The sequence below is a fragment of the Anolis sagrei genome, chromosome 5 (assembly GCF_037176765.1).
Source record: "Anolis sagrei isolate rAnoSag1 chromosome 5, rAnoSag1.mat, whole genome shotgun sequence".
Lineage (NCBI taxonomy): Eukaryota > Metazoa > Chordata > Lepidosauria > Squamata > Dactyloidae > Anolis > Anolis sagrei.
In genome coordinates, this window is record NC_090025.1 from 112,757,682 (window position 1) to 112,769,871 (window position 12,190).

Consider the following 12,190-nt stretch of genomic DNA (forward strand, 5'->3'; position numbering starts at 1 on the left):
GTAATTCTAGTGCTTTCTGGGGCTTCCTGTTTGAGTAACAGAGTGTTGACCAAGTCATAGTTGTGCAGCTTCAAGTTCATCTCAGTTATTGTTCCTCATGTAAGACTAGATGTTGCACTGTGGCTGCACTTGTGGTCGTATCTGATGATTTTGTGTTAAGAGATCAATAAGGGGAATTGTACCTTATTGATCTTACTCTATCTGGTGGCACTCTCATTCATCACAGAGGTGATGGCATCTCAACTGTTGGACTTTGGTGGTTGATTGCAGGAATAAATAATTCTACTCACTTCTGAAAGGGAGGTCACCAGGGATGCTGTCACAGGATTGCTTGAAATCTCTTGGAACCTTAACTGGAAGATCAAATTCCCTGACCCTCTTTAGATCAATCAGTAACGGACATGCTGCACATTAGTGTATGGAGTAGCCAATATATTAACATCTAGCTTTCTCTTCTCTACAGAAAGTCTCACAGATTCAGGTATTAGTTGAAATTTTTTACTCTAGAGAAACCAACCTGACAATAAATCAAGACACGAATGAAAAGCTGACAAAAGCTGGCAGTTTTGGAAATCCATGCTAACAGCAGATAATTCATAGGGATTGTTATGAATGTGGAACCCTTCATTTTAAGAAATAAAATGGGATCACTCTATCTTCAAGAGCCAAAACCCCAAAGGCGAAAAACGGTACAGAAATCTTGAATGAAAAAGAGCTTTGATCATAAGTATCAGAAAGAAAGCAAGAAGATGACAATGTTGCAGACCAAGCAAGGGTTCTTAATGCATGTACAACACTCCTATTGCTGGCCCTAACAGCTGCAACTCACAAATATAATTTGTCATCAGTTACTTTTGAAATATTACCTTTCTCTCTTTTAGCAGCCGTTGATACCCTTTTGTGCCCAAGGTCAACAATGTAATGAGAACATCTAATGAAGGAGAGGCTGAGGCTCTTCCTGGGGAAGAGAAACATAAGATATCCATCAATTCGTTTCTTACTTGTGAGAGTAAGCTATTTAGTTTCTTTTGAGAATTGTTTCCCTAAGAACAATCAATTTAAAAACTAGGTACCTGGGTACATTTTGCTGATCTCCTGTATGAAGGAGTCATTGAAGCCAGCAATGATAGCACCACCTACTGGAACCATAAAATTCTTGTCCAAACTTTGCACAAAAGCATCTATTCTGCCTCTTCTTGCTCCCTAAAATGACAAAATCAAAAACAGATGCAAAACATATAAACACAGAGCATTCAGAAATCCAGTAAAAGTCCTGAACTGAACAGTGTTAATCTACACTAGCACAAGCCACCCCAAAAAAGCTCTTGTGCAAATGTAACTGACGAATGAGAGAACAGGAATGTTTTTCACACTTCTCATTTGGTTCAAAGGACTTTGCACAAGACAACTTTTCAGTGTATTTTGCCTTAGTTTCATCATATTTTTTCTATTGTTGACAATTAGTGTTTGAAAAATAATGGTAAGTGGTAAAGACAAGAACTGAAACAGGTCATTCATAAGCTTTGTTCAAAACAACCAGAGTAGGGTAAGACGTTATTAGGAGAATATGTAACTCAAAATCTTCTGTAAATTGAAGTGGACACTGAGTGTGTGAAAACTGTTTCTCTTTTCTCTGAAAATGTGAAATTCCATATCTAACAATGGCAAAGCGAGAGAAACTCTATCCATACACAACACAAAGGTAATTGGGAGCGGAGCTGAGTATTTTATGGATTCCCCCCCTCCAGCATAACACACTCCATTATTTTTCTGGTTTTAAGGAAACAAGTTGTACAATGGAGTCTAGCTGAACACACTGTAGTGTCTAAAGCTCTTCCCAGCTTCCAACAGAAGAGCTTTAGACAATCCACCACACTAAATCAAACTTGACTCAAGTAGACACACTGAATGAATGAACTTTCACAAGTCTTGATTTAATAAGTTTCCACTGATTCCATGAGTTTATTTGGGACTCACAGTTGGATCTGGACCACTTCAAGGGGGTTTACTTCCTGGTGTGCAGCTTAGAGTAACAGAATTCCTCAAACTTGAGGAACTACAAAGTTACTTTATTTAAGAGGATTTTCAAATCATTTCAAACAGCAAGCAATGCTAGAACAGCAGTCAACACAGCCAGACAGTAAAACAAGCCTACTAAGATACTAAAATCAGGGTCTAGATTACATGGTTAGATAGGTAAACCTGCTGTTGCTAACATCTAAAGCTCTGAAGTGCAGGCACTAAGGAAGGACAATTAGGAAAGACATTCTGCAGGCATGTTTCTACCATGGATAAGGTGTGTTCTTCTGTTCCTCAGGTCCTGGTAAAGAACCTGGAGAACAACTTTTCTAGACAATGACATGCTTGTTTGAGAGCAAGTTCTTTCAAAGTTGTATATCGCTTGCATTCAAGATAAACCCTGAATTGTAGTCAGAAGTGTACAGGTAACCTACAAGAGATAGATCTCAAAGCACTCCCTGTTATGAAACTTATTATAAAGTTAATAAAAAGCTTTAGCACAGCAGGCTAATCACCAGCTGCAGTAAATCGTGCCAGCCAAAAAGTTGACAGTTTAAAGCTGGGTCAGGGTGAGCTCCTGGCTTCCAACCCAGCTCCCCGCCCACCTAGTGGATCAAAAATAGCAATGTGAGTAGATGAATAGGAACCGCATTAAGCAGGAAGGTATTTTAGGCACAGAGTTTTGATCAGAAAAAGGAGGAAAGTTTACGAACAAAAAAGCTCTTCAGCAAAGAGATGGAGCGACAGCATCCCCCTGTGGCCAGAACCAAGCACAGCCTCCAAAGATGCCAAAAGATGGGGGAAAGCATATATAAATACCTCTATCTGTTGTCTATCTTGTCATTGTATAATAGGAATTGAATGTTTGCTGTATATGTGTTTTGTGATCCGCCCTGAGTCTCCTTCGGGGTGTGGAGGGCAGAATATAAATAAATGAATTAAGTCACACGCTCACAGTCCAAGAAAACTCCTTAGGGTGACCCTAAGTGAGAAACTACAGATGACCTCAGAAATTCACACAGTCTGCTGCAAGGCTCCATTTAATCTAAAGAGATATGGCCCACATCTGAAGTCAACTCTTGCCTTACCTGCTGAATGAGATGCATGCATTTGGAAGACTGAATTCCATAGGCATTATTAACTATATGAGGGATGTCATATTTTGCACACATCTCAGACAATTCTTCCAATCTGCAAATATAAACAAGACTTTATGTCAAATAAAGGGAAAAACAAAAAAAGACATAGGAACAGATCGGTAGATGAGACAGAAATAAATGTAAAGTAGGAACAAAGAAAGCGACAAGAAGACCAGCTAATGTAAGAGGACCCCAATTATTGTCCCACAATTTAGGATGGGACAGAAACCTTGACTGGAATGAGTTGCTACAGCAAGCCATAAACAACTCTGAATTCAGAAAGATCACTATTTTGCCATATCACCAACAGCTTCTCTTAGCTGTAAAACTCTCTTGGGCAAATGCTATGGAATACATTTCAGGTTTTGGGATATTCAGATATCTTATCAATATGCACACACATACAGTTAACAAGTAAATTATCTATTTGGAACTAAGCAGCACATCTGTCATAGTATCTAAAAATGTCATGGTACAGCCTTTTGCCTTGTCTACTTCTGAAAATTCTAGATTTACTACTGGAATTCAGTTAGAAACTTTCCTGATTGCCTCATGGTACACATGTAAGGATATTTACACTACATTTCTATTATTCCAGGAGGTGAGCCTTGAAGGGTTCCTGAACAAAATGCTATTTGCAGCCATTAACAATAACACCATCCACCCTGAAATGAATGCCATAGCATTCGTTCATCTGTTGTTTTTGTTCTACTTGAAAACCCATCACTGACACTGTCAACTATTTCTTATCCAGAAAGGAAACTTCGGAGCTAGTTTGTGAACAGTGCAACAGAATCATGATAGTAGAGTCTGAATAGGTAAGGCGTACATATTCAACACGAATGCACAACGAAACTAAGCTACTATAAGGAATACACACACACACACAAACCTATTTTTAAAAATGAGTTTTTAATCCTTCTGGGCCAGGAAATGAACAATGGCATCTTTTAGCTATACACTCAAACTGAATTTGGCAGCAATTAAAGCCATCCTATCCCCATAGGCTTAGTTGAAATGAGTCTGTAATCTCTGTACAAATTCTAGCAATTAATCCTGACACAATAGATTCTGAAGCAGGTCTCTACTATGAGAGCAAGGTGACGAGGAGAAAGAAGAGGAAAAGGTGGATGGTGTGAACTCCAACTGCAAGAACCAGAGTATTATATTATGGCTAGTGGGTAGCATGCTGGACCAAGACTAAAGATATTTATTAAAGATATTTATTCCGTCGGAAAACTCACTTTATGCAAATGAGTGTGACTGTATTCAAATACAATACAAACAGAACACACCAAGAAACTTCTTCAAGAATCAGCTGGCATCTGTGCTAAGAAAGGTATCTGCAAATGGAAGACTGTAACAGGAAACTTGTGCAAGGAAGAACTTCAGTTGTTGAGTTGTTTCGAATCTGGTTTCAAAGCCCAAGTACATCAGACCTTATGCCTGCCTAGTCCATCATTTTATTTCCATAACAGCCAACCAATTTCTCACGAAAACATGAGTGCAACAGCACCCTCATGTTCAGGCTCCACAATAAGAACTGAGCAGTGTAATGCTTCTGATATTGAAAATAATATGCAGCCATAATGGGTATCAGGTGTTCTTCAGGTTCCATTTCTATGTGCTGAGGAAACAGAGCCCGCGGGAGGGCACTTCTGGTGGGAATTCATGGAGTGCCCTTTCTTAAAAACATGGAAACGGAGCTGGATTCCCGTCTTCAGGAGTTGGTTGTTACCAAATTCCAAATAGGTTCCAGACAGGAGAAAGCAGGGGGGAATGGGTAAGTACATAGGATTGCTAGCCATCTTTCAAGATAAGAAAAGATGGGAGGAAACATGTTAAGATAGTTCCCCCTATTTCCCCCCACTTTCCCCTCAGTCTGTCTGATGAAGTCCTAAGGCTATGCCTACTTCCTAAAATTAATGATTGCAGAGTAAAATGTGAGAACACTGCTGCTGTGTGATCACATCAAAGACTTGTCTGCCTAGGCCAACATACTGTTTGCAGAGTCAGAATGCAAGACCCATTAATTCATACACAGATACGTCCTCTTTCTCAGAGTGCCAGACAAACTGCAATAGATAAACCTCATTTACTGTGTATATTCACTCATAAATCAAAGACAGATTTTAAAATTATGGATTTTATTTTGACCTGTGGATAAATTGAGGTTTATTCTGTGAAGAAGGGAAAGCACCCAATGCTGCCTCAAGGGCCAGTCACCCCTGATCACCATTTTCCCTCTAAAAAATCAAGTAGTGCCACGGCAGACAGAGTAGAGAGAGTTTGTGCTTAAGCTTTTTTCCTTTTGCCACTCTACTCAGAGAAGAAAGTGGCTCCTTTTTTGTAAATGTCAAGGCACAGTACTCCCACTGACTTGTAAATAAACTTTTTTTTGATGAGTTGATTTTTTAAAACTAATTTTTCTAGACATATATGAGTATATACCAGGCATAGGCAAACCTCGGCTCTCCAGGTGTTTTGGGTTTCAACTCCCACAATTCCTAACAGCCGGTAAGCTGGCGGGTATTTCTGGGAGTTGAAGTTCCAGAACACCTGGAGAGCCAATGTTTGCTCATGCCTGGTAAATAGAGCAGTTTAGGACGCTGGTGTTCAAAAGTAGGTTCCCAGATGTTGGATTTCTCAGAAGCTTCAGCCACTATAACCAAAGGTCATGGATTCTGAGAGCCACAACATCTGGAGGACTACGTTGGACAACCTCTGGTTCGCGGTAAACTATGGTTTGTTGGTGTCTGCATGACAAATGAATGAAACCGCTGCTATGGTCAGTTTGCTGAAAACGTTCAGACTCACAAGTTAATATAAAGTCAGATACTTCAAGGTAATTGAATTCAGAGAACAGCCTTCAAGTAATGTTTAATTGGCAGGCGGCTCATGCAGTGATCATGGGTTTTCATCAAAAGATGTCCTTATTGCAGTGACATCAAATCCTTTTGTTCTTAATTACTGAGTTTCAGTATATCAGTGTTGGAACAGATATACCAGAAGGAGGGGAAAACTTATTAAGATTCACAGGCAAAACCTTGGGCATATTCAAAATGAAATGCTAAAAATTGTTGTTTCAGAGGGTAGTTTTGTATTCTACGTGACAGCAATGTTATTAACACATGATGAGCAAACACTCCCTTTTCTGCACCCTAATATAATGTCCATTGCTTTTGTTGTTGTTTTTTCAAGCTTGAAGACCTAAAAAATATATTGGACCTTTTTGTCATCTATATAAATAAAAATGTAATGTTCGTTTGTGGGATTAACAGAATTCAAAAACTACTGGGCAAATTGACACCAAATTTGGACACAAGACACCTAACAACCCAATGTATGTCCTTCACTAAAAAAAAATGATTTTGTCATTTGGGAGTTGTAGTTGCTGGGATTTCACCTACAATCAAAGAGCATTCTGAACCCCACCAATTGAACGAAACTTGGCACACAGTCTCCCATGACCAAAAGAAAATACTGGAAGGGTTTGGTGGGCAGTTTCCTTTGGTTTTGGAGTTGTAATTCACCTACATCCAAAGATCACTGTGGATTCAAACAATGATGGATCTGGACCAAGCTCTACACGATTACTCAATATGCCCAAATGTGAACACCAGTGGAGTTTGGGAAAAATAGAATCTTGACATTTGGGAGTTGTAGTTGCTGGGATTTATAGTTCACCGACAATCACAGAGCATACTGAACCCCACCAACAATAGAATTGGGCCAAACCTCCCACACAGAACCCCCATGTGGGCCACAGCAATGTGTGGCAGGGGATGGCTAGTCTATATAAATAAAAATGTAATGTTCGTTTGTGGGATTAGCATAACTCAAAAACCACTGGATGAATTGACACCAAATTTGGACACAATACACCTATCAGGCCAACAAGTGACCATCGCTCATAAAAACACTGAAAAACACAACAGAAGAGACTTTAAAAGTCAAAAAATAAAAATTGCATTACAACGCTTGCGCAAAACCATATATATATACACACACACACACACGCACGCACGCACGCACGCACACACACACACACAGACTCGGCCATAGCAACGTGTGGCAGGAAATGGCTAGTATAGAAATAATGATGTCTAACTAGGCAACCTGGGCCAGATGCTACCCTCAAAATGATGTTTATTTCCAGTGGGCCTAGTAATTTTTAAATTAAGCCACCCAAATTGCATTTACTCGGTTTTCAGTGGTAAATAAAACAATAATGAGTCCTTATGAGTATTTCCCATGCAATCATTTTTGCACTCCTGTCTCATACTTGGGAAAGGCAAGGGGCCAATGCCACCTCCCTCAATGGAATTCTTTCAGAAATATGTTCCTCACTTGGCTCCATTCCTGACTCAAGATCAATAGCTCCATACCATATGTGCACCTGTGCTATGTATCTGTAAGTGGTAGGCAATGCCAATTTTATTACAAAACCTGTGATGGGTCAAAAGGTTCTGGCTACTGAGCCAAAATCTCCAGCAGATGAATATGGCTGCTAGTTTCCCCTGGTTCATGTTTGAAGGGCATCTTCCAACATGAATTAGGCTCATTTAACACAAGTGTAATTATCAGACTGAATCATCCTAACTTGAGGCTGCATTACCAATTAGCAGTACAATCCTATATATATTCACTCAGAAATAATATGTTTTGAAATTAATAGTATACTTTTCAGTGTGGAGCAAGCGAACTGGTTGAAGAACTGATCCTCCTGAAAAAAGGTTATGACAAATGCCCCTATCTCCATCCTTCAACACTACTCCTGACTTCGGGAAGTACAGTTTAGATGCTCTTTGCATCCAAAGGAATACTACCTAAAGAAAGTACTACTTAAAGTTTAAAGGAAAATGCCATTTCATCTGGTACTGAGACAAAATGTATTATAAGGAAGTTGAAACATATAAAAAGGCATTTTCTAAGGTTGCGGGAATGGAGGTAATCTCATTGAAAAGATAAATGTGTGACCTTCAGGGGCTGACAGCAGCCCTTTAATAAAAAAAGGCCCTTCAAATGTCATTGAATATTTTAAATTCATAGTTTCAGGAATAAGATCAAGCACAACACTGTACTGAAGAGACAAGGCAGCAGCAGAGAAAGGAAAGGCAAATTGGAATGGCCTAAGATCAGGTCATTTTTATTTTCATAGCTGTGATTCAAGTTAGTAAATTTTCCAACTCAGTTTAGGCAACGCGCATGGCACTGAGACAGAATTATTAGTCCTGCTTTATACCTTTCCACCACATACCTGTACAAATGTATATCAAACCGATAAATCAACCACATATTTTAAAAAACTAATTTAAAGTGAAAAGGGAAAAATAAGTCTTTACTTGGAAGTTTAACTTTTATGTGACCATATTTCTAAATGCAAAGACCTCCAAAGGAACACTGAAGCTTTTAAGCAATAGCAAAACTGTTGACAGAATTACATCTAGAGGTCAACTTCCAGTAGCTCAATGCTCGAAAGGTGGCTTACAGAGGCTCTCTTGGTAGTATTTGAATGCTGCTTTTACGTTTGTACAAAGAAAGTGTGACAGATTGGGGCATCCAGTAGTCGCCAATTTCTCCAACCCAGGGGGATATGCCATGGAGTACAACTGTAGGCAGAAGTTGGAGCGCGGGGGGGGGGGGGGGGAGTATAAAAAGAGTAGGCTCCTTACCAGTGACTGTAGTTCTCTGAGTAGTCACCTGTGTCATCAAACAAATGGGTCTCATGCCTGGGAAGATCTATATATGGCATGTTCCAGAACAGAGTAGCTTTTGAGGGAAAACCCATTCCCTTCAGACACAAACATAAATAGCACAAAGAGCTATTTCCCCTCCATTCTGCTGTCTGTTGATAATAAGCCAGACCTGCAGAAAGACAGGGGGGAGGGAGGGTTGTGTGAGGGCACAGATAACCACTCAAAGAATCAGGGTTACAGATAAGCAAATTCTTCTTTCAGGTCTTTGTGCTTCACGCACATGGATGATTAGCTAGCATCCCCTAGAAAGTGGTGCATACCAGCAGAAGACACATGAGTACTGTTCTTCCAAAGGATAGTACTCAAGCCTTGAAGTTGACACAATATTCTGGATTAAATACTGGAAACGGAATCCAAATAGGTGCTCTATAGACATCCCCGGCGTGGCTACAGACTATGTGCAGGTTGGGTGGGACCCGAGGCCCAATACTTCAGGCTTCTTGGCAATCTGGTATACCATATTGATTATTTTAGCTGAACATTTGGACAGCCTCTGCAAAAAATGAGCAAACCCAGCTTCTGATTGCCACAGCATGAAAACAGGTGAGTATAGTAGGCTGAATGCCAAAAAAAATGCAAAGTCTTTTCCAACACAATAGACAGAAAAGGATGGGAAGAGGCAGCTATCAAAGATGATGCTTTGTGTCTAACAAGAGTTTCTTGGAGGCCAGGGAGAGCCATGGATTGTGGTTGGTTCCTGAATGGGGCCCCAACTGAATAAAATTCCACATTATCTGCTTTGAACTGGAATATATGGCAGTGTGGACTCAGATAACCCAGTTCAGAGCAGATATTGTGGTATTTTCTATCTTGATATTCTTGGTTATGTGACTGTGGAAGGGCCCTGGGCAACTGGAGTGATTGGTTAGGAGACCTTGCTTTGGCACAAAAGATAGAGGAAGAGTTATTCCAATAGGATTTATGCTTACAGAAAGGAGGGATAGCTTACTGGAAACCCTTTCTCTTGACTGTGGTACCAGACCTGAAAAGGGGTCTACCCTTTCATCTATGTTAGCATTAAAGGAAAGATCCTTAATCCTACTCCTTGCATGCTCAGTTTAAGCAGCTGATTGTAACTATGTGTAACAGCACAAGCCAATGGATATTGCCACGGGCTCTGCAGTGCAGTCAGCTCCATGATAAGCAGCTCTAAGGAGAGTAGCCCTTGGCACTGTTTTTGTTCATGTCTGAAGAGGGCAGGATTGCTGCCAAAAACTACTCAGTTCTGGAACATTTGTGTGTCGATCTGCACGGACTCACTTCAATGAAGCACAGAGCCCTTTAAGAAAATCAGATGCGCCAATCAACTCAGTCCTTGGTGTCATTTCAACTTAGTGATCCTTACCTTGTTTCAATGGTTTTAAATCTTTCTATAGGTATGCTTTCCATTCCAGAACTTATCTGTCATTGAAACCCTGTGCCACATATGATTCTGGGACATGATTTTATTTATTTATTTATTTATTTATTTATTATATTTATTATATTTATATCCCATGATATAGGATATACTGTTGACTAAAGCTTAGAAAAATTACTTATCCTATTGTAATGTCCAAAGAACTTCTCACTGAGCTAACACTTAAAAGAGGCATACACAAGAAGTGGACAAAGGGAGAAATCACCAAAGAAGAATTCAAACAAAAAACCAGTTCCTGTAGGGAAAAGGTTCGCAAGGTAAACGCGCAAAATGAGCTCAGGCTTGCCAGGGACATTAAAAACAATAAAAAGGGCTTTTTTGCTTACATCGGTAGAAAAAGGAGTAACAAGGAGGCAAGGGGGGCTCTGTGAGGAGAAGATGGAGTAATGTTGACAGGGGATAGGGAAAAGGCAGAACTACTTATTGTCTTCTTTGCCTCAGTCTTCTCACAAAAAGAAAGCCACCCTCAACCCCAGCAACATGGAGCAGACGAATAGATTAGGGGAAATCCAACCTCAAATAGAGAAACAAATCATACAGGAATACTTGGCTGCTCTAAATGAATTCAAGTTGGCCTATAAAGCCCTAAACGGTTCTGGCCCAAGTTACCTATCCGAACGTATCTCTGCCTATCAGCCCGCCAGGACCCTCAGATCTTCTGGGGAGGCTCTGCTCTCTATCCCGCCTGCTTCACAGGTGCGGCTGGCGGGGACGAGAGACAGGGCCTTTTCTGCGGTGGCCCCCCGGCTGTGGAACGCCCTTCCCATGGAGGTAAGATCAGCCCCCTCGCTGATGGTGTTCCGAAGAAGATTAAAAACCTGGATGTTTGAATGGGCATTCGGTTAAACAGTGCAACCAATGTGATGATTACAGGAATTGGAAAATTGGACGACGAACTGGATCATGATTTTAGTTATGAGATGCATCGTGTTGTTTATTGTTGGATTAATATTGTATCTTATGCCTTTGTGGTTTTACATTGTATATTGTTGTTGATTTTATCCTTGTTGTAAACCGCGTTGGGTCGCCGGTCAGGCTGAGAAACGGCGGTATACAAGTATAAGAAATAAATAAATAAATAAATAAGTCCACAGGGCCAGATTAACTAAATCCAAGAGTATTGAAGGAACTAGCGGAAGTCATTTCGGAACCACTGACAATACATGGCCATATAGCATGGAAAACTCACAGCAACCCGCTAAACCAATCAAGTTTTCATTTATACAACGTATTTATTCTTTGGAATAACATTTCCTTCAAATTACCTCCAGAGCACTAGCCACTTTGCCTTTCAATTTTGCAAATATGTGGGAGAAAAACTGATACAAAAGCTTGTTCAGATCATCCTGATTGGTATTCAAAAGTGTGGTTCCACAAAGAATCCTTGTCCTCAATGGATTCTCTTTCCCTCAATTTAAGATTAAAACCATGAGAAGAATGGTCAGCCATATAAAATCTCCACAAATATAAAACTAGAGATAATGTCTCATCCTCTCTGGAACCTTTCTCAGAATCTGTTCTGGAGAGCTGGCATTTCTCTGGTATTTTCTGGTGATGTGGAAGTCTGCAAGGAAGGGGAAGAGGTCTTGTCCTATTAGCAGATACTTGCTGATGCATTGAAACTCAAGCTGAATATACAAAATCCTGAATATGAAGGCATCATGGCAAGGAAAAAGTTAGACTAGAACCCTTTTCTATATGAAAAAGGGTTTATCTTGATGTGGGAGAGCCTTCAAGCATATAATTCTATAGTTTCAGTCTGAAATGATAGAAGAGTTATACGAAGTGAATACAATGATTGCATAGGTGAGCTCTTATTTCATCCAGAATACAAGATTCTTTGAAATCTGACC

At 40.0% G+C, this 12,190-nt stretch overlaps 1 protein-coding gene across 2 annotated transcripts in view; it reads right to left on the reverse strand.

Moving 5' to 3' along the window:
* The window catches only part of SEPSECS (Sep (O-phosphoserine) tRNA:Sec (selenocysteine) tRNA synthase), a 40,499-nt gene that overhangs the window by 14,419 nt on the left and 13,890 nt on the right, over nucleotides 1-12,190 (reverse strand). For both annotated transcript variants that reach the window (XM_060777870.2, XM_060777871.2), the window contains exons 6-8: nucleotides 3,108-3,210; nucleotides 1,074-1,203; nucleotides 867-958 (exon numbers count right to left, since the gene is read on the reverse strand). In XM_060777870.2, the coding sequence (XP_060633853.2) occupies nucleotides 867-958; nucleotides 1,074-1,203; nucleotides 3,108-3,210 (325 nt within the window). The remainder of the gene's footprint in view (nucleotides 1-866; nucleotides 959-1,073; nucleotides 1,204-3,107; nucleotides 3,211-12,190) is intronic.